General features: G+C 37.9%; 1 protein-coding gene across 1 annotated transcript in view; it reads left to right on the forward strand.

The window, feature by feature from the left end:
- Positions 1–23,039, forward strand: part of LOC124596116 (ras-related protein Rab-40C) — a 32,076-nt gene extending 9,037 nt beyond the window's left edge. Inside the window, exons 3-4 of the mRNA XM_047135130.1 lie at positions 18,703–18,925; positions 21,244–23,039. Of these exons, the coding sequence (XP_046991086.1) occupies positions 18,703–18,925; positions 21,244–21,578 (558 nt within the window). The 3' untranslated portion in view covers positions 21,579–23,039. The remainder of the gene's footprint in view (positions 1–18,702; positions 18,926–21,243) is intronic.
- Positions 23,040–24,069: the final 1,030 nt, after the last annotated feature.

A 24,069-nucleotide genomic window follows, 5' to 3' on the forward strand; every position in this document is an offset into this window, starting at 1 on the left:
TAATTCCTATAAGGTTGGCAAAGTGTCACTTGCAGACAGCCACTGGGAGGGTAGTTTTATGTCAGTAATTTGAGGTGTACAGACTGAGCTCTGAAATTTAAACCACTAGATATTCTCCACAGGCTGTTAACAGTTTCTCTGATTTTTCAACTACTTCACCATTATTATCTTTTCTTACTGTTGCTTTGGAGTGAATGTTGTGGGGACAGGTTGGTTTATAGCAAAGCTTGAATCTAAATTAGATTGAAAGATGACAGTTTGATTGGGAGTTGATAAAATCAGGGAATGTGGTGTAACAAGAATCTTGGTTACATTTATCAATCTATGCAGGTGGTTACCCAGAAGACAGTGATCATGGGATGTATCTCATTACTTTGCATTGGCATTTTGGCTATGTATCGTGTTCCACAGCTATATTTTTTATGGTGTTGCTTATCCTGATAGCTCTTGTGATTATGATTGTTGTCCAGTCCTCTTCTCAAAATTCCAAATACAATGTGCATTTTGTCTTAGTGATGGTGTGTGGATTTTCTCCAAGTGCTTCCACCCATTGCTGGGAAACATGTTGTCTAACCACTGCTCTCTTGTGGGATACTTACAACCTGCTGCTGATGTACATTCTGTGTTCCCACAGCACTGCAATCATTACTACATTACACATAATGGCACTGCACCCCGTATAGACATTTACCATCTGCTGCTCTGCTTTTAATAAGCATAGTCTTTTTTACTGCTTTTGTTCCACTTCAGTGAGCTGCCTCATTTTCGAATTTTTTTCCAGATAATATAATTTTCACAAATAGCTTGCATTTGAAAAGTTCACTCTGACTCGGATGTCCCTAGGGTACTCAGATATTTCTTATTTTTTGTGTTTATTGATGTGATGTATACAGATGCTTAAATAAGACCCCTCCTTTCACTCACCACTTTTACTCCATTTACCAGTTCTTTTTCTCATTGTGACTGCTCTCAGCCTCTGGGATTCTTTTTAAAAGGAAGTTGTCATACATAATTGCATATCCTGTTATATCTGTAATACATCATCTCCGTCATTGAAAGCTTTCATTTCTCTGTCTCCCTGGTGTGTTTACTTTCTTTTCAGACAGTCTATGCATTACTAGACATGGTCCTACTGGGGAAGTGCCAAAACATAGCTGCAGCTGCTGAGTGAAAGATCAATACTGATTTACTGTCACCAGAGTAAATTTGTGTCCTAGCAGATGATGTGGGAACAGTGCCCAGGAGTACACTACCAATGAAACATTCAAGTCTCATATTGTAAACTGCTGTTTTCTGTCTCTCAGTTTCTGCGTCCTGTTCTGTTAAAGAAATTTCCATTAGCTGTGGCCATTTTTCCACATTGATTTGTTCATTACAGATGTATTCATCACTAGAGCACCTGTTTACTTTCTCTCTCTCACCCATCCATTGCCACATTATATTTAAACTGCTCTGCAAAACTTAGACATTTGTGTTAACTGCCAGGTGGAAATAAATTAAAGTGGGAGAGCATGTTGCTGGAGCTCTCCCAGTCATGCACAGGAAGTGCACGTGGCATGAGGTCAGCATGACTGTAGCACCAAATGAGGCTGGCTCCACAACACATGGCAGTGGGAGAAACGGAAAAGACAGTATGTGTCAATCAGTGAGCTGTTACACACTGTGATGTTGTTCTTCATTACAACATGGCCAGGAGATAACATCTGGATGACTTAACACAGGGGAGAATCATTAGGAAACAGAGGATGTATGAGCATGGCAAGTTTGATGATATAGCTCATAGCATTGTTTCACGTACATGGTTAGCATCTTGAACCACAGGCACTGCTGCCCAAAGGAGAGGAGGTAATGGACCATGGTCAATTACAGTAACAGATGACTGCTAATTTATGCAGTGGGCAAGAAGGAGCCCATGTCAAACAGCAGGTGCAATTGCAACCACATTTAACAGGACTGCAATCTCTCACTCTACAGTGGCATGGTAACTTGCATGGGGTGGTCTCTGTGACCACTGACCAGTACATTTTGTTCTGTTGGGCCCCGCACATCAGCGGCACCATCAACAGTGGCTCCACGTGTGCTTGTGCCAAGAGCATGGGATTTGGGCCACTGAGGAGTAGGGTCACATGCTCTTCTCAGATGAGAGCAGTCTCAGTCTGATTAGTGATTCTGAACATACCCCCATGTGATGGGAAGTGGGAACACTTGATGCACCCAGGAATACTTTCGAACATGGTGTTTCTGATGCCCCATGTTTTATGGTGTGGGGAGGTGTAGTATTGCATGGGTGTACTGAACTCTAAAGTTTTGAACACTATACACTCACTTGTCACCATTATTGTGATACTGTAGTCCTTCCACATGTGCACCTTTTCATGGGTGCATTCAGCACTTAGTCCATTTTTATGAACGACAGTGTGTGACTGCAGCAAACAACACAGGGGGATGAGCTCTTGGAATGAGAGAATATTTGGCAAATGGACTGGCCTGCCCGTTACCCCAACTTAACATCGAGCACATTTGGATGCAGTGGAGAGATGTATTGCTGCATGTCCATATGCACCAAAACACTCTACAACAAGAACTCCTTACCAACCTTGTGCCCAATGTGGGAGCATATAAAATTAAGCAACAAGTTCAGTCTCTTGGGGATTGAAGTTTACACAGACATAAATTAAAAAACGGTTACTATTTTAGCAGAATAATTTACAAGCACTATATGATTCAAATGAATATGTCCATTACCCACACATTAATAAAATAAAACTGTAACATGTGCTCCTATTAAACAAAGTAAAAAATAATCGGAGTTACCTAATTTACATTGTAGAAACGTAACAGATGCTTTAACAAATGAGGTGTGAATTCTGAATTCTCACAGTTTGACTGATGTGCTTATAAAAGAGTAAAGTAAGGTGTGGGTATGAACACAGCAGAAGAAAACAAATCTAAAATGTACCTAGTCAGGTAGTGATACAAAATGGTTGATAGTTTCAAGTAAATAGTAACAGGAAAGTAATTAAACAAAACTACACAGAAGTGCCTTAGAGAGGATATGAATGCGGGAGGAATGTTGAAAACACTAAGAGAATGAAAAAGGCAAAACAGAAACATAACATTTCAGCACTTAGGTGGCAGATGGCACATTAAATAATCGAAAAAGTTATGAGAAAGTTTCAACAAATCTGTACTTAGTTATTTGCATGTTCCATGGGTCTGGAATACGGAAAAAGTCTTTTTTGCAGTTATAGTTCATCTGCTCAGCCAAAAATACAGCAACACTCGTTACAGTTAATGCATGTGGTGGTCTATGCTGAACTCCATTCATTTATTCTCTCTCTCTCTCTCTCTCTCTCTCTCTCTCTCTCTCTCTCTCTCCCCCCCCCCCCCCCTCCCTCCTTCCCTCCCTCCCTGATGGGCGGGTGTGCGCGCACGCGCGCACATACACACACACACACACACACACACACACACACACACACACACCCTTGTGGCGTAAGAGGAGTTGTGAAGCAGACATGATTTCAGTTTGCGTTTGAAGTTAATATTATTATTCATTAAATTCATTACATTCCTAGCTACATTGCCAAAGACACTAAGGCTGAGTTCTCAGTGTAAATCATTTCTCTTTCTAGTATTATATTTATGAATTTACTGTTGTTATCAGATTGTAATTGGTTGTTGACAACGAGAGTTAAAAGGGAGTAAATGCACTGTGTGGCTTTTGTTATTACGCCCAACTGTTTAAAAAGTGATCTACAAGAGGATCTAAAGTGGATGCCACACATAATCCTAATGATACATTTCTGTGCAACAAATATCCCCCCTCCCAATGATGAGTTACCCCAGGATATGATGCCACAATACATTAGGGAATAAAATTAACTATTTTTCGACATTATCATCTCCAAAGTGTGGTGTAATCTGTAACACGAAAGTGGAACAGCTAGATGTTTAAGGTCTTTAACACATGACTTCCGGTTCAGGATCATATTGAATAAATACCTTAGTATTTAATATATTGTTTCATTTACTGATTTACTCTCGTTTCTAATGGTGTCATCAACACCTGTGCATTACAGTATTGCATATATTGTAAAATTTTTATTTATTGCGGATGTGGACCACAGGAATTGTGACAAATAAAGTTATTGCTGAAAACCTTTGCATGAGTGACAGTCAGTTTGGGGAGAACCAGATATTAATTTTCTAGAAAATATTATTTATATTTTCGTATGAGGAAGGTTCTCTATTAGAGTTGATTTAGTACTTGCACCATTAACTAAGAGAACTAATTCTGTTTCTTGAATGTCTAATGGAAGATCATTTATTTACAACAGGAACACTGCAAACACACTGTTAATTCCTGTCGTTCACCTGTTGTGATTATTTACCATTCTAAAATTATTTTTTTAAATTCTTTTTTAATCATATATGTGCACATTACTTTCTTAATGCATCATCCAGCATCCTTTTAGTTAGGTAGGTAGAAAACTGGTTACAAGCGATATTTGAGGTTCCCTAGTAGAATATTGTGAACTGCATAATCAGACACTTTTGATAAGTCACAGAAGATACTAGTTTCAGATTTTGTCATTCAAATTTTGTGTTAGATGTTTTGCGAATTGAAAACTACCATATTCTGTAAAGAGACCCTTTTCAAATCCAAACTGAGACTACAGATCTGATTTTAAGGGAGGTGTATTATGGTTTTTGCTTACTTAATTTCTTCCAGCTCCTTTGGGGAGGAGATAAATAGTGAGACTGGTTAGTAATTAACAATATCTGTCTTACTACCTGTATTGCAAAGCGGTCTGACAATAATATTCATGTTTATCTGAAAGTATCCTGTGTAATAGTGATTTGCTGCAAATGTGACTGAAATCATTGCATACATTTTTAAAAAAAAGAATTTTAGTGCTTGAAATATTATTAATTCCATGGGAGTTTTTGTCTTTGAGGGGTTAATTGTTTTTAATTTCTTTGGCAGAGCAAGGGGCAGTTGCGATTTGCTTTTATGTGTGAAGCATGGCTTTTTGCATATGTTCTGTTGTTGTATCCCTTGAACTGCCCATGCCAATCTTCTTTAAACCTACTACAAGGAAGTAAATTATTTGGGTTGGCTGTCTCACTGTCATTTACTATTTGAGTGTTTCCTTTTAATAAGAAAGTATACCCATTCTTTTAACTGATTTCTTAGTATGTCTTATAATTATTGACTGTAAGATTTAAATTTACCATCTGAATTATTTAGTTCAGACATTACACAATTTTTTGTAATCACTTACAGACTTCGAGAAACAAGACATTTAATTCAGTGCTACAACTTACATTAAACTTGAGCAGGATAGTGGGAAATTCAGTATTGGAAAGGTGGTCAAGAAAAAGAAAAAAAAGCCGTAACACATATTCTCTGCAATCCAGATTGTTAATGTGGGGAAAAGAGGATGAATTGTGTTAATGAAACACATCTGAAACACCTTTGTATATAGGGCGTTGAAAAAAAGTGTTCCCTATTTTCAGAGATTGTAGTGGGTACCAAAACAAGGAAAAACTGTCCAGTAAACATGGAATCTTTAATGCTTACTGTAAGAACTACAAGCAAGTGTTCACCTTCATTGTTGTGAAACACATACCTCAAGCTCATTGCTATTATGAACAATTTACAGAAGGCAGTAAACAAATGAGAGCACATTATTCTGTTACTGTGAAGCAGCAGAGTGTTTAATGTAATGTGCGTGCTATTACATATGACCTGCACTGATGAAACATCGTTAAAGGAGATGCTCAATATAGTGTCCATTCATAGCAAAGCGTGCTCCTCTCAGGCATCGTAGGGAATTGTGCACTCGCTGGAAAACACCAGGTTTGTTACAGATGCCCTGGGAGGCATTGAGATGTGCTCCTGTAGTGTTTATACCTCTTCAGTGGGCCTTGCATACACCAGAAATTGCAAGCTTCACCACAACCAAAAATCTGAGGGACTAAGATTAGGGAAATGAGGTGGTCAGTGTACTGGATCTGTCTGACCAATCCATTGCCTATTAATTGCATGTGTGAGGTGTTCTTGGACATTTCAGGAGAATGAGCTGGTGCTCCAGCATGCATGAACAACATCCCGAGCCATTGTTGGAACGGTACCTCTTCTAGCAGGACAGGCAAGTCATTTGATGGGAACTAATATGTAACAGCATTTCCCAGACTTATCAAGCACAAAATGGTTTCATTAGAACTACTGCATGCACTATACGCACCCAGAACTGCGAGTAAGATTTACAGTAACAGCACTAACAGATGTTTACTGCGTGTCATATCCAACAACAGTAATAGAGGAATGTGCCCTCATTTGTTTACTACATTCTGTACCTCATTCATAATATCAAAGAGCTTGCAATCGGAGAGATGTGTGTCACGGTAGTGACGATGATCAAGAGCTCATAGCTCTTATGGCATGCATTCTAGAGCCCATTTTTACTGAACTTTTTTGTCTTGTTTTGGTCCATACTACCGCCATTGCCGGTCCCAAGCCCTGGGCCCCCATCTCACAAGTCATGGGGTAGGAGGAGGGGGAGGAGTAACAACCTTGTAAAAAAAAAAAAAAAAAAAAAAAAAAAGAGGTAGCACCCGGTTATGGCCCCTACCTAGGGTTACAGGCGAAGCCCGGCCAACGGTCTCAAAGGCGGAAGAGGAACGTCGCTTCCTAACAGCAGAGAGAGGGGAAGAGCCACTGAAACATATCAGATAGTGGCGGTACTCCATGTTAGGGGCTGCTACCAAAGGCGTCTGTGTCCCCATGTCAGGGGCAGCCTGAACACATCTTCTGGGGCTAACAACTTCAGTTGTATAACTGGACGGACATGAGCTGTCCCATCAAAAAATTTTTAGCTCATGGAATGGATCGCACTATGGAATAGTTACCCCAGGGGGACAATCCCCTGTTGACCAAGGTCGATGCAAGCAGGCATTCGGATTCTGGGGGACCTGCCAAAAAGTGCATAAGGGAAGAGTCGGAGCTCCCAAGAACCTCAAAGAAGATTAAAACTAAAAAGACTTTCATAATTGGAACACTAAATGTACAGACAATGATTAAGACTGGTAAACTTCAACAGGTAATAGATGAGATGAAAGAGAGAAGCATTGGAATATTAGCAATGCAAGAAACAAGATACACTGACGAAGACACGGTGGAGTCGGAAGGCTTCATAATACTGAAGGGGAAACTAGGAGTTAAAGTGGGAAACGAAAGACATGCACCTAGATGCTTTGGTACAGGGTTCATAGTAGACAAGAGATACGAGGATGGCATAACTGAAATAAGAGCAGGTCAGAAAGGATATCAACACTTACTTTTCAAGCAGGGAACAAAAAGTATACAGTAATAAATGGACATGCACCTACAAATGACAAGAACAGGAAAGACAAGAAAGTTGCTGATAGTTTTTGGGAAGAGCTAGATGATACACCGAAAAACATACCATATAGACAGATTAGATTAGATTAGATTAGATTAATACTAGTTCCATGGATCATGAATACGATATTTCGTAATGATGTGGAACGAGTCGAATTTTCCAATACATGACTTAATTAGGTTAGTTTAACAACATACTTAAGTTAATATAACAACTTTATTTTTTTGTGTTTTTTTGTTTTTCTTTATTTTTATTTTATTTTTGTTTTTTATTTATTATTTTTTTTTTCTTAATTTATATCTAAAATTTCCTCTATGGAGTAGAAGGAGTTGTCATTCAGAAATTCTTTTAATTTCTTCTTAAATACTTGTTGGTTATCTGTCAGACTTTTGATACTATTTGGTAAGTGACCAAAGACTTTAGTGCCAGTATAATTCACCCCTTTCTGTGCCAAAGTTAGATTTAATCTTGAATAGTGAAGATCGTCCTTTCTCCTAGTATTGTAGTTATGCACACTGCTATTACTTTTGAATTGGGTTTGGTTGTTAATAACAAATTTCATAAGAGAGTATATATACTGAGAAGCTACTGTGAATATCCCTAGATCCTTAAATAAATGTCTGCAGGATGATCGTGGGTGGACTCCAGCTATTATTCTGATTACACGCTTTTGTGCAATAAATACTTTATTCCTCAGTGATGAATTACCCCAAAATATGATGCCATATGAAAGCAATGAGTGAAAATAGGCGTAGTAAGCTAATTTACTAAGATGTTTATCACCAAAATTTGCAATGATCCTTATTGCATAAGTAGCTGAACTCAAACGTTTCAGCAGATCATCAATGTGTTTCTTCCAATTTAATCTCTCATCAATGGACATACCTAAAAATTTGGAATATTCTACCTTAGCTATATGCTTCTGATTAAGGTCTATATTTATTAATGGCGTCATACCATTCACTGTACGGAACTGTATGTACTGTGTCTTATCAAAATTCAGTGAGAGTCCGTTTACAAGGAACCACTTAGTAATTTTCTGAAAGACAGTATTGACAATTTCATCAGTTAATTCTTGTTTCTCAGGTGTGATTACTATACTTGTATCATCAGCGAAGAGAACTAACTTTGCCTCTTCATGAATATAGAATGGCAAGTCATTAATATATAATAAGAACAACAAAGGACCCAAGACTGACCCTTGTGGAACCCCATTCTTGATAGTTCCCCAGTTTGAGGAATGTGCTGATCTTTGCATGTTACGAGAACTACTTATTTCAACTTTCTGCACTCTTCCAGTTAGGTACGAATTAAACCATTTGTGCACTGTCCCACTCATGCCACAATACTTGAGCTTGTCTAGCAGAATTTCATGATTTACACAATCAAAAGCCTTTGAGAGATCACAAAAAATCCCAATGGGTGGTGTTCGGTTATTCAGATCATTCAAAATTTGACTGGTGAAAGCATATATGGCATTTTCTGTTGAAAAACCTTTCTGGAAACCAAACTGACATTTTGTTAGTACTTCATTTTTACAGATATGTGAAGCTACTCTTGAATACATTACTTTCTCAAAAATTTTGGATAAAGCTGTTAGAAGGGAGATTGGACGGTAATTGTTGACATCAGATCTATCCCCCTTTTTATGCAAAGGTATAACAATAGCATATTTCAGTCTATCAGGGAAAATGCCCTGTTCCAGAGAGCTATTACACAGGTGGCTGAGAATCTTAATTATCTGTTGAGAACAAGCTTTTAGTATTTTGCTGGAAATGCCGTCAATTCCATGTGAGTTTTTGCTTTTAAGCAAGTTTATTATTTTCCTAATTTCAGAGGGAGAAGTGGGTGAGATTTCAATTGTATCAAATTGCATAGGTATGGCCTCTTCCATTAACAGCCTAGCATCTTCTAATGAACACCTGGATCCTACTATATCCACAACATTTAGAAAATGATTATTAAAAATATTTTCAACTTCTGACTTTTTGTTCGTAAAGTTTTCATGCAATTTGATGGTAATACTGTCTTCCTGTGCTCTTGGTTGACCTGTTTCTCTTTTAATAATATTCCAAATTGTTTTAATTTTATTATCAGAGTTGCTGATTTCAGACGTGATACACATACTCCTGGATTTTTTAATAACTTTTCTTAATATAACACAGTAGTTTTTATAATTTTTGATAGTTTCTGGGTCACTACTCTTTCTTGCTGTCAGATACATTTCCCTTTTCCGGTTACAAGATATTTTTATACCCTTAGTAAGCCATGGTTTGTTACAAGGTTTCTTACGAGTATATTTAACTATTTTCTTGGGGAAGCAGTTTTCAAATGCATTTACAAAAATGTCATGAAAAAAATTATATTTTAAATTGGCATCAGGTTCACGGTACACCTCATCCCAGTCTAACTGCTGTAGGCTTTCCCTGAAATTTGCAATTGTTAAATTGTTGACTGAACGTACTACTTTGGAGGACTGTTTAGTATTGCTGAATGGAGCTATGTCATATATTGTAACTAGCTGTGCACCATGATCAGAAAGACCATTCTCAACAGGCTGAGCATTTATCTGGTTAAACTTATCTTGGTCTATAAATAAGTTATCTATCAGTGAGCTGCTATCCTTTACCACCCGAGTAGGAAAATCAATAACGGGTGTCAAATTGAAAGAACCGAGTAATACTTCAAGGTCATTTTTCCTATTACCCTCTTTCAGAGAATCTACATTGAAGTCCCCACAAATAATAATTTGCTTCCCCCTGTCTGACAGATAGCACAACAAGGAGTCCAAGTTTTTCAGAAATAGATGAAAATTTCCTGATGGGGACCTATATACAGTTACAATTATAAATGTGCCTTTATTTAATTTAAGCTCACAGGCACATGCTTCTATATGTTTCTCTACACAAAACTTTTTTGTTTCTATACTTTTTGCACAATGATAACTTTTGACATATATGGCAACTCCTCCTTTCTCCATATTTTCTCTCATTACATGTGCAGAGAGCTTATAACCACTTACATTTACCTTATCCATATCAGTAACAATGTGATGCTCAGACAGGCATAGTATATCTATTTCATTCTCAGCTTCTAAATCTTCCATACAAACCAGAAGCTCATCTACTTTATTCTTTAAACTCCCAATATTTTGATGAAATATACTTACATTATTTTTAATTATACTTTTATGAGAACCTTTCCTTATTCTAACATTTGCAGTACTCTCCTGTCTGAGTTTCTCATTGTGCTTAGGCCTAGTTCCTATACCAGTGGTCACATGGTGTTCAGAGAGGCAGATTATGTCAATTGGGTTGGGTGACTTCAGTTCATCAATGCAATTACCTAGGACTGAGATACAACTTGGTGGAGATAAAATTTCTGGTGATTGGTGAAAATTTATAATTGATAGCTGTGATTGGTGATCCAATGTGCTAGAATTGTGCTGTTGAATTTCTTTCCTAAACTGAAGATTTGTTTCAATCCTGACCTCTCGTAGAACTTGACATCTTTCTGTCTTACCTATCCTAAAAAAGGTGCTGCTCCAACACCTGTAACCACTGGTATTTTACCATTCATGGCAGTGCCTCCCCCCCTTAAATTTCCTGCTATTACCCAAGCCAGTTTCCCCGTCCCTTTCCTGTTGAGATGTAGGCCGTGCCTGGTATAGTCCCACCTACTGAGATAATCAACAGGAACCACACCAATATGAGCCCCCCGCACCCGACACAAGCAGCCGTTCCAACTCCAAATTAACTCTCCCAACAGAAGAGTTCAAATGAGGCCGGTCATGGCGTCTCAGGACAGATACAAATTCAACATCGGTGTGTCTCGATGCCGACGCAATCTTTACCAGGTCACACTCTATACTGTACCCAGAATCTCTGTCGATGCTGTTCCCTGGCCCTCCCACAATAACCACGGTGTCTTCCCTGGTAAATCCTTTACAGAGTGAACCTAAATCCTCTGTCACCTGATCCAGACTAGCACTTGGTTTGAAAAAATTTGTGACCTGGTATTCTGGTCCTAATTTCTCCTGCAGAAGTTGGCCTACACCTCTGGCATGAGAACTGCCTAACAACAAAACTTTCTTCCTTTTCGATGACTTTCCTACATTCTTTTTCAATTTCCTATTGAAAGTTTGTTGTGTCCTGTCTACACCTACCTCTGCTTGAGGCTCATCAGTTTCTAACTGAAGCAACAGGTCAAACTTATTTTTGACATTCACCACAAAACTGTCAGACTTAGTTCTAGGCCTGTTCCTTCTGCTACCTGTTGCCACTTCCCACCTCTCTTTGCCCTTCTCCCTCCTTAACCTGTCCAGATCTTCCCTAGCCTGATCTAGCTCAGCCTGAAGGGCAGCAATTTTCCCCTCCTGTTCCACTATCTTCCTATCTCTGCTGCAAATCCTACATAACCACTGATGAGCCAGATCCACTTTCCCAACACCCACGCCACTGCAGTCCCCCCAGTGGAAAAAACTACTGCATCCATCACACCAAACCCCGGAACTAACAATTCTACGGCAAGTCAGGCACTTCTCACTCATGGCAAAAATAATACTTTAGCTAGAATAAATCAATTAAATTACCGAAAATCAAAATAGACGTTACAAGAATTAAGCCTATTCACAAATGTATATAAGCAAGTTTCTGATTTAAAATTCCGCTGGTTTTCTGGGATCTGTATTAAAACAACGAAGGTATACGCTATTTATTATATATTTCACTCGATGGAATGAAAAAAGGGCACTTAAACGAGTTACTTTAACTTTGATTCTCCAGAAACGTTACGAGAATAGGCCTATAAACAAATGTATATACGCAAGTTTCTGATATAAAGTTACGCTGTTTTTCTGAAATCTGTATTAAAACAATGAAGTTATACGCTATTTACGGTAGTTTACTTATTTGTTACCGAGAAACTAGTTAAATTACCTTGAAACAAGAAACAAACACGTTTACAAAATTTAAGCCTAAGCACGACTTCGCAAAGTTACGATCTTTTCATGTTTTCTGAAAAAATACGCAAATAAAAGTCAAACCTTTAACGGCAAGACTAAACGATACACTAATGGACGTATTTAATTTGTTGTCAGCGTTAAACTAAATTATATTCCTGTCTAAATCACTTAACTTTCTGGAAATGGTTTCTGGCGTCACTTACTCGGCGGCCATCTTGTACTCTTCAGGATGAAGAAGTAGGAGAGTATAATGCACAGATTGGAAGAGAGAAGCAACATAAAGGAGTAATGGGCAAGTACCCTGCACACCAGTGGACAAACAAAAATGGAGAAAGGCTAATTGAACTGTGTCGAGAACACAAAATGAGATTGATGACAACACACTTCAGGGCCAAACCGTGTAAGAAAAATACATGGGCAAACCCATGCACCCGCCTTGGGGAATTCCAAATTGACCACATAGCAATCAGCTGGACAAATGCTAAAGAGATCATGAACACAAAGGTCAAGAAGAACACAAGAATAGAATCGGATCACTATCTTATAGAAGTTAAGTGCCTTTGGATTCCAAACAGGGACAGACTGCCACAGAAGAACAGAAAACATAAAGGTAGACAGAGACAAATTAAGACACAATCGATCCAGATATGAGGAAGGAATTGAATCATTCAATGAATGGGACGATATGAAGCGAAATATAGCGAAACAGGCTGAACTATGGGGAAAGGAAGAAAAGAAACGGAAGCACTGGTGGTGGAACAAGAAATGTGAGGAAGCGGTAGAGACTCGCAGGAAAGCCTGGAGAGACTGGAGCAGCAAGGAGGACCCAGAAAAATGGGTAGTTTTCTTAGAAGCAAGAAAGGAAGCAGCCCGAACGATAAGATGGACCAGAAGACAGAAGATGAAGCAGGAACTGGACGAGATTGAGACCAACTTCAGGAAAAACAACAGCAGACAATTTTTCGGGAAAATCAAAAAGAGTCTGATTGGATACAAGGGTAGAGAACTGTTCATAAGAGATAAGAAAGGGGAGCTGGCTGTTAGTGCGAAGGAGAAATGTCGGATTTTTGCAGAGCACTTTCACGACCTGCTGAACTGTGAACCACCTGAAGAAGAGCTGGAACTGGGGACTGACACAAAAGAGAAAGAGCCACACCCTCCAACCAGGGATGAAGTCGCACATGCCATAAGCGATCTGAAGAATAATAAGGCAACTGGAGAAGATGGTATAGCAGCCAAGATGATAAAGTGGGGAGGCAACAAAGCAATAGACAACATGACCAACGTAATTCACCAGATCTGGAGAACAAAGAAGTTGCCAGAAGGATGGAAGAATGCAATTGTAGTACCAATACACAAGAAGGGGGACAAGAGAGATGCAAACAACTACAGAGGAATATCGCTACTAGAGATCGGGTACAAGGTGCTGTCAAAACTATTGCTCAACAGAGTAGAAGAACAGGTAGAAAGTACAGTTGGTGACTAGCAAGTGGGATTCAGGAAGGGAAGAGGTTGTGTAGAACAGATATTTATCCTGAAGCAACTGATAGAACATAGGGCCTTAAAAAACAAAAAGACAGTAATAACCTTCGTGGACTTCACAAAGGCATATGACTCCATCGACAGACAGACTCTTGTTAGGATCCTGAAGAAGAGAGGACGTGATGGAACTACACAATAACTCATAAAAGAAATTCTGACAGACACAAAAGCAAGGGTGAGATTCAGAGGAGCACTGTCAGAAGAATTTGAGATCAAGACTGGTGTTAAACAGGGAGATGGATTGTCACCATTGTTGTTCAATATAGCTCTGGACAAGGAAGTAAATTATTTGTGTTGGCTATCTCACTGTCATTTATTATTTGAGTGTTTCCTTTTAATAAGAAAGTATACCCATTCTTTTAACTGATTTCTTAGTATGTCTTATAATTATTGACTGTAAGATTTAAATTTACCATCTGAATTATATAGTTCAGACATTACACAATTTTTTGTAATCACTTACAGACTTCGAGAAACAAGACATTTAATTCAGTGCTACAACTTACATTAAACTTGAGCAGGATAGTGGGAAATTCAGTATTGGAAAGGTGGTCAAGAAAAAGAAAAAAAAGCCGTAACACATATTCTCTACAATCCAGATTGTTAATGTGGGGAAAAGAGGATGAATTGTGTTAATGAAACACATCTGAAACACCTTTGTATATAGGGCGTTGGAAAAAAGTGTTCCCTATTTTCAGAGATTGTAGTGGGTACCAAAACAAGGAAAAACTGTCCAGTAAACATGGAATCTTTAATGCTTACTGTAAGAACTACAAGCAAGTGTTCACCTTCATTGTTGTGAAACACATATCTCAAGCTCATTGCTATTATGAACAATTTACAGAAGGCAGTAAACAAATGAGAGCACATTATTCTGTTACTGTGAAGCAGCAGAGTGTTTAATGTAATGTGCGTGCTATTACATATGACCTGCACTTATGAAGCATCGTTAAAGTAGATGCTCAATATAGTGTCCATTCATAGCAAAGCGTGCTCCTCTCAGGCATTGTAGGGAATTGTGCACTCGCTGGAAAACACCAGGTTTGTTACAGATGCCCTGGGAGGCATTGAGATGTGCTCCTGTAGTGTTTATACCTCTTCAGTGGGCCTTGCATACACCAGAAATTGCAAGCTTCACCACAACCAAAAATCTGAGGGACTAAGATTAGGGAAATGAGGTGGTCAGTGTACTGGATCTGTCTGACCAATCCATTGCCTATTAATTGCGTGTGTGAGGTGTTCTTGGACATTTCAGGAGAATGAGCTGGTGCTCCAGCATGCATGAACAACATCCCGAGCCATTGTTGGAACGGTACCTCCTCTAGCAGGACAGGCAAGTCATTTGATGGGAACTAATATGTAACAGCATTTCCCAGACTTATCAAGCACAAACTGGTTTCATTAGAACTACTGCATGCACTATACGCACCCAGAACTGCGAGTAAGATTTACAGTAACAGCACTAACAGATGTTTACTGCATGCCATATCCAACAACAGTAATAGAGGAATGTGCCCTCATTTGTTTACTACATTCTGTACCTCATTCATAATATCAAAGAGCTTGCAATCGGAGAGATGTGTGTCACAGTAGTGACGATGATCAAGAGCTCGTAGCTCTTATGGCATGCATTCTAGAGCTCATTTTTACTGAACTTTTTTGTCTTGTTTTGCTCCATACTACCACCTCTTAAAATATGGAATATTTTTTTAAACTCTTTGTAAGTTTTAGGTGTGAGTGGCTTGAAGACTTTTTAAGTAAGAGAACCCATTACATTATCATGGATGGCGAGTGTTCATTGGAGACAGAGGTGTTAACTGTAGTTCCCCAGGGTAGGGCTGCTCTTGTTCTCTATATAAATAAACAATCTGATGGATAGGGTGGGCAGCAGTCTGTAACTGCTGGTGGTGCTGTAGTCTGTGGGGAAAGTGTTGTCTTTAAGTTAGTGTAGGATGCTACAGGATGACTTGAATAGAATTTCTTTTTGGTGTGGTGAATGGCAGCTTGTTGTAATCGAGAAATATAAGTTACTGCAGGTGAATCATAAAAATAATCCTTTAGTGTTGTGATACAGTACTAGTGGTGAGTTGCTTGACACAGTCTTGTTGTTGCAAAGTAGCACGAGATGGAATGAGCTCATAGGGTCTATTGTAGAGAAAGTGAATGGTTGACTTTGGTTTATTGGGAGAATTCTAGGAAATTGTAGCCAAGTTATACACTGAGGTGACAAAAGTCATGGGATACCTCCTAATATCGTGTTGGACCTCCTTTGTCTGGCACAGTGCACCATCTCAACTATGGACTCAACAAGTTGGTGGAAGTTCCCTGCAGAAATATTGAGCCATGCTGCCTCTACAGCCATCCATAATTGCGAAAGTGTCACGGATGCAGGTTTTCATGCATGAACTGACCTGTTGATTATGTCCCATAAGTGTTTGATGGGATTCACAACTTGCGATCTGGGTAGCCAGTTCCTTCGCTGAAATTGTTCAGAATGTTTTCAAACAATGGTGACCCATTGACAAGGCACATTATCATGTATAAAAATTCCATCATTGCTTCAGAACATGAAGTCCATAAATGTCTGCAAATAACCATTTCCAGTCAATGACCAGTTTAGTTGGACCAGAGGACCCAGTCCATTCCGTGTAAACACAGCCCATGCCATTGCACCACCAGCTTGCACATTGCCTTGTTGACAATTTGGCCTCATGGGGTCTGTGCCACACTCGAACCCCACCATCAGCTCTTACCAACTGAAATTGGATCTCATATGACCAAGCCATGATTTTCCGGTTGACTAAGGTCCAACCAATAAGGTCACAAACCCAGGAGAGGCATTGCAGGCGATGTCATGCTGTTAGTAAAGGCAGTCGCATCAGTCATCTGCTGCCAAAGACCATTAATGCCGGATTTCACCACACCGTCCAAACAGATATGTTTGTCATACATCACACATTAATTTCTTTATTTATTTCACACATTGTTTGTTGTCTGTTAGCATTGCCAACTCTATGCAAACACTACTCTCCCAGTCGTTAAGTGAGCAATCCTAGTGCCACCAGTGTACATCTTGCGAAAGGATTGTGAAGATAGTCTAAGAGAAATCAGAGTTCATAGAGAAATATATAGACAGCATTTTTCCCTCACTCCATTTATGAGTGAAACAGGAAAGGGAATGATTAGTAGTGGCACAAGGTACCCACCACCTTGCACCATATGGTTTCTTGTGGGGTATATAGGTAGATGATTGCCTCTAGTGCAAATAAACTACAACTGTGAGTAAAAGAACTTAACAGAGGAGGTTTGAAAATAGACCTTAAAATCATTTATAAGAGTAAAATATTTATTCCACCAGATCAGATTAGGACCTTCTGTTAGATTGGACCATAGTTTCACACATACTGTACGTTTTCACCTCAGATTTCCGCAAAAAATAACAGTAATTTTAATATGAAAATAGTGTTAATCTGTAGTTGATGATATAATTTTGACTGTCATGAAAATTAAATGTACATGGGTGGGACGTGAAGCCAGGCTCATAGTATTTGGACAACAGATGCAGGAATCCCAGCATTTTTTTTAAAAAAAAAAAAGGGGTGACCACAACTAGTTTGAAAGTGGGTGGATGACATTAGGAAACATGTGGGAGGAGCATGGATGTGTTTAGCTGAAGACCACAACTCTAGAAAAAGTGTAGAGCAAGCTTGTATCCATAAGTGAATGTAAAATGACTAATTATTATGAAAAAAAAACTTTTCATACACCGCACACGAGAGAGAGAGAGAGAGAGAGAGAGAGAGAGAGAGAGAGAGAGAGGGGGGGGGGGATATTGTTCTCTCCCAATGCTGTGCCTTAACCACTTTGTGTAGTGATCATCCAGTGGAATGGGTGGTGCAACACAATGCAGAAGAGGTGTGAGACATCCATGTTAATATCGTGGCACAGGATATCTGGAGTTAGGGGGAACATCACAAAGAAAACAAAATAAGGGAATAATTCCAGAGACAATAGCCAGTAAGCTGACAGCGATGTTCACTGGTTAACAAACAATCCTAATGATGTTTTATGCTCTGATCCACAATTTTATAACATATAAGGGACATTTAATTTATTGTGTCACTAATTTGACATGTCTGTCTCGGATATGAATGGTATTGATGTAACTACCTCTCTTGTGTCCATTAATCTCTTATAATCATTACTTGTGTTATACACATGAAATGGTGCATCTTTATTCAATAGTGAGAATTGACTCAGGTTTGAGTGCTACTCTTAAAATTCGTGACCCCTATATTCAGGTGTATTGATTATGACTCATTTGAGTTTCCAGGATTGTTGTGAGCATCAAAAATATGTGACATACCGTTCTGTGGAAGATTAAAATACATAATAGAACTGTAGAACATGTAGCACATGCTTTTTACAAAAGTGAATTGTTTTTAAGAAACTTCAGAGTACCTTCGTAGCTGTATTGGAACCAAGCTAAGCGGAATATATTCAAAATTATTAAAGTTTATGAAATCGGTATTAGGTTGTAGATGGACACAATGCAACAAATGCTACTTGATAACAACAGCATTAAAAGACTGTACAGCATACTGTCACATGTAATTAGATTGAACGCTCTATAGGTAATCCCTTACAATGTTCCCATTTGTCACCCAACTTATTGATATTTAATATCCATCAGTGGCCCTTACTTTTGTTTTGTTTATTTTTTGTTATCTTGTTGCAGAAATATTTCATACCAGTCCATATTCATTAATTTATTTTTGTTGATAGCATGCTCCAGGTGTTCCAAAAGTACTTGTTGGCAACAGGCTTCACCTGGAATTTAAAAGACAAGTGGATGCAAGGGATGCAGAAGCTTATGCAGCAAAAAACCGAATGGCATTTTTTGAAGTTAGTCCACTTTGTGATTTCAACATTCGTGAAAGTTTCAGTGAGCTTTCTCGAATGGCTTTGCACCGTAATGGGATGGAGAGACTGTGGCGATCAAATAAAGGTATAGTTTTAATTTGTATAATTTTATCATTTTCCAGTCAATAATTTTTGTTTAATGAGTTGTATACTATGTAGGTGCAGATGAATTGAATTCTGTGAAAATTATTTAAATTGCATATGTAATATATACACTTGAGTGAATATTGGAATTGGGAAAAAACTTCGAGCTACTGCTTTGGTAATCAATTAAAAATGGATTATAGTAATTCAGTTGTTTCATTGTGTTTTCTGCTACAGAATTTGGCTTCAGTATTTGGCTGTACAACCTGAATACCAAGTTTTGGACTTTTTACTTGTTCCCTGCTAAATAATGTTACTGTGAGATCACTACCATTTCTTTTTCTTCTTTCCTTGCCCTCACCCCTTCTCTTCCTGGTTTGTTGTTTGTTCTCGTTTTACTTTATTTATTTTCCCACTGTAATGGCAGGTAAAAAGGATAGAAAGGTGAAAAGACTTACTATTCTCAAACACGAAAATAACCACAAGAAATAAAAGTTTCAAAACTGGGGTCTTATTTCCTACAAAATCTGAGAACAGTAATTACATGAAAATGTTGAGAGGGAGAGAGATAGAGAGATAGATAGAGAGAGAGAATTGCAGCTGTCATCAATAAACAAATGCAAGTAAAATGAGGAGGAGGGGAAAATCTCATTAATGACAATGCAAAGGCTCACACCCCCTCCTCCCCTCAAAAGAGTATCATAAAAAATAAATAATGGAAGCTAAAGCTGACAAGTGTTAAAACATTCATACCTTCTTCGGAGAAGAGGTAAAGAATGCAGTGGCACTGAAGCATTTGTCACCCTTTAGAATATATTTTTTTTATTTCTGCCAGTAGTTTTGACTGACTCATCAATTCTATCACTTATTGCAATTTGCTTTCACCAGTCAGCCCAACGGCATCATCATTAAAATTGTTGCCATTTAACTGAAGTGATAGAGGATATGGTTAAGAGAGAGACCAGTTTTGTGGGGGGTACAGATTGGAATTCTCATCTGATCATTTTGATTTAAATTTCCTGTGATTTCTTGGGACCACTTATGGGGAATGATCAGACACGCCTGAAAGGACAGGACTATATACTCCCACCATATTTATATTTGACAAAACACTTAGCAACATCATATGGGATTTTTCCAGTGAAGTTAGTTTATCTGTAGCCCTTTAACCCTTTCCACTCCAAATATGAGTGGTGCTCGGCATTGTGAATTTTGTTTTCCACTCCAACTGTGAGCCTCATTCGACATGATTTTTCATAGCACTCACATGCTCCATTGTCGAACCTGACTGTAAAAGGCATCAATGGTGCATAATACTGCCCTCTAAGGAAGCCTTTGTTCAATCGGTGACAAAATGTAGTAGCTGTATGACAAGAAAGGTTGTAATGATGTTAGCTGGCACAAAATGGCTAGTTCCTCACCCACACCACATTTCTGAGGGAGAGATTGTAGAGCTTTTAGAGGAATGTCTAAATGGTAACAAGAGTGACAAAGATTTTGATGACAGTGATTCACTTGTAAACAGTTCAAGTGAAACAACTATGGAAAAAGTCAAGCCAGAACAGTTTCATAAAATATCACACAATGAAGAGTTTTGTACTGTAATGCTTATGTTAATAGATTTTAATTAAGGTGCACTTTTTGTTTGAATGTATACTGTAACTGTTAGTCAGTTGCCTCATTTGTTCCACAAAGAGACTCAAGCAATTCTGTGTGGTGTGCTAACTGCCCAGGAGGTGGTGATTTAAATAAGATGCTCTGTGTCTGAGTTACCGATTGCAAAGGGTTGATTCCCTTTCCGTTTTTTCTCTTTTATTTATTTATGTTGAGCTTTTTTCTTGCTCCCTTCCATCTATCTTTTGCATAGAACAATTTTTGATTCACGTTTCTTTAATTTGAACTTTAATGTATTATACATTCACCACAGGCTTTTCCTTCATGTTTAACTCTCATCTTTGATTTATGAAGTACATACAACTCATGATTACTTGCACACTTTAATTTTAATCTTGGCTGTTACTTCCTCTTCATTTCCTGAACCCTGTTCTGCCTGATGCATTGTTTGAAGAGATTTTACCTTTCCACTGGAGTAGGTGCATATATCCTATCCCTTTCATGTTCCTTGTAATTATCCTGCCAAAAGAGAAAATTCTGAAATTGAAAGACTTAACAGCATTTTCAAACTTGTGCTCATAAGAGCCAAGGTCCAATCATTTTTACTTTGTTATTTGGTAAGTAGACTTTCCATTTTCTGTACTAATATTATGACTTTCAATTGTAATACATTCATATGCTAAGAATGAAATATTTGTCTTTCAGTTCTAAGCTTACAGGAGCTATGCTGCCGTGCTATAGTGGCTCGAACGACTGTTTACAGCATTGATCAGCTCCCACTTCCAACATCTGTCAAATCACATCTGAAGTCTTATGCTATGACAACTTACACAACAACATCAATGCAACATCGATACTTGTTAAATCACAGAAGCTTAGGAGGCAGCAAGGGTGTTATTTCATCCCATCACAAAAAACTAAAGTTTGTGGTTGGCACTTCTCCAGGAATAGCTTCTCCTTCCTCATCAATGGGCTCTCCGCCAGGAGTTGACTCAACACGAACAAGTTGTACAGGGCGCAACTCTTGTATAATTTCATAAAATGCTCCCAGTCTGTGAACATTGTATGTGGAAGTGTGCTACAACTTGTAAATAGTCCTTTTATACTGTGTATGTGATTGTGTTGAATGTGGAGTAGTAATTTCAGTGTACCCACTATTTTATAATGTATACATTCAGAATATTGAAAGATTTTGATAGATTTTACCATCTGCCTTATTGATTTATTATTTTTGAATGTAAACATGTTTTAGTAAGTGGTAACTGTCTCCATTAAATGAAGTGTGACTACTGAAAAGAAAAATCTGTAAGATATGTTTTGGAAATTTTATCCTTTGAACTGATTTTTACGTCTCCACTGATAGTATCGTCTCTTATGGTTATTTCATCAAGTAAGAAATTCTGCAAATGCCCTTCTTGGACCAAGTAAAAGTTGATTATTAATATTGATATGGCATTCTTTTTAACAAAAATGTGACATGAGGGAGTATGTTTTGTAACTACTACTTTTCCAGAGACATCTTGCTTATAAGGAACTATTTAACTGAAAGTATAGTATTGAATGTAAGTGCAGTTTTGAGTGATCATTTTGTGATGAGACTGTGAAAGTTTCTTAGAATTTCCTCTTTTAAAATCCATCCATGTAACAGTTTTTGCATTTGTATATTTGAGCACTACCGTCCATTGCTGTGTTAACTACCATATTAGTTGTAGAAATTGCTTTTCACATCATCAGGGTATTTTTGTTTTATTGTAATGACTTACTGAAAGTTTATTTGTATATGGATACATTTACTGATCTGTGTCTTATAAATGTGTCTATTGCAAAAATATTGATATTATAATTGAATATTCTGTGCTGTTTTCCGGGTCACAAAATTTCGCTGCATAACTTTGGACTTCTCCTGTTCTTTGATTTTTGAAGTCAGGAGAGACCGAGGGGGGAGGGGGGGGGGGGGAGAACAGACCTTAAGGGCATGTATAAAACACATTAGACATGAACTGTCACACATTGACTTCTTTTTTCCCAATGTTACCTTGTTTGAGTGACACTCTTTTTATGAATGCAGGAGAAGTTTTTCCATAATTAGAAGTGCTTTTTAAAAAGCTGTTTTTAGTTTGTATAAAAATCTGTGAAATATTTCACTTTCACATTGTGTAAATAACCCTTCCAGCCCAGCTGTTATATTATGTAATATTCTTGTTTTTTATTATTTTTTCTAATGTACAGTTTTGTTGTTTATTTATGAAAATGGAGAACAATATTTTTAACTTATTAAACATGTTTTATTATTTATTACATCCAGAATCTTGGTGCATACTTTGATAAACAATGTCTAAACTGTAAGGAAGAATTATTTTGTGTTGTGACTTTAATACTTCCTTGTAGATATGACTGCCAAATGTGGCAATTCTCCATTCATTTGTTAATAACAATGTTTTGTTTTACTTGTACATAACAAACGATATTTTATGGAAATACAGTTTTTATTAAAGTACTCATATTTTGGCGTAAACTGCTTAGCAAAAAAAAAAAAAAAAAAAAAAAGGGGGGGGGGGAGCCCTTTATAGATAATGGGTTTATGGGTTTCTGACCAAATGGTTAATCTCCTTTTCCATACTGTCTGTAGCTGTGCAGAATTAATTCATTAATTATACTCACTATCTTGATTCTGCCCGTTGTCCTGTTTCCTTTGGTCCCTCCGTAATTTTGTGAGGAGTCAGTGGTTCAAATGCCTGTCCTTCATCCAAATTTAGGCTTTCAAAACCTTAAAGGAGTAAATATAACACAGCTGGGCTGTAGCATCAGCGCAATGTAGCTGTATGCATATACATTTGTTTTTGTTAGTCTCATAGTTCCTATGGGCACTGGAATTCTAGCTTTTAATTTACAGCATGTGCTTTTCCACAGTTCAGTGCCTTGATTATATTGTTAGTTGTTACCTTTACTCCTTTCATTTTTGGTGTTCCACCCAGCAATTTACAGTTTTTCATTGAGTCAGGTTTCCCCATTCTTTCCTTTAATGACATCAGGTATAATGAAGATGTTCCTTGTGAAAACTATGACCAGTTTCCTCTCCATTTTTATTATATGCAAGCTTGCAGATTCAACCTAATGCTGTCTTTCTCAGTGGGTCATTAAACTCTCTATCTTTCTTGCTTCTATTTTGCCACTTCATTGAACATTAGAATCACAAAGCTAGCGATCTCTTACTGTTGGTTGGTTAGTAGATGTTTTTGCATTTATTATTTTGTTGCAGTTCCCTCTCTATCTGAGTAGATTTAATCATTCAGGTTGTGGCAGTTCAACGGGTCACTAATTATGAAATTTCCACCAAATTCATTACTTTTCCTTGTATCTGGGTAATGTGAAGCATCCTTTTCTTTACTTGTGGTAGTATAAAATATTTATGTTGAGCTATGCATATTACTTTGGAAGTTAGTGAGAATCGTTAAGATTATGGAAGATCCAGGATAAAAGATGAAGAATCTGTAGGATAAATGACTATCCCCCAAAATAAGCATTGAACAG

This window comes from Schistocerca americana, chromosome 2 (genome assembly GCF_021461395.2).
Source record: "Schistocerca americana isolate TAMUIC-IGC-003095 chromosome 2, iqSchAmer2.1, whole genome shotgun sequence".
NCBI classification, from domain to species: domain Eukaryota; kingdom Metazoa; phylum Arthropoda; class Insecta; order Orthoptera; family Acrididae; genus Schistocerca; species Schistocerca americana.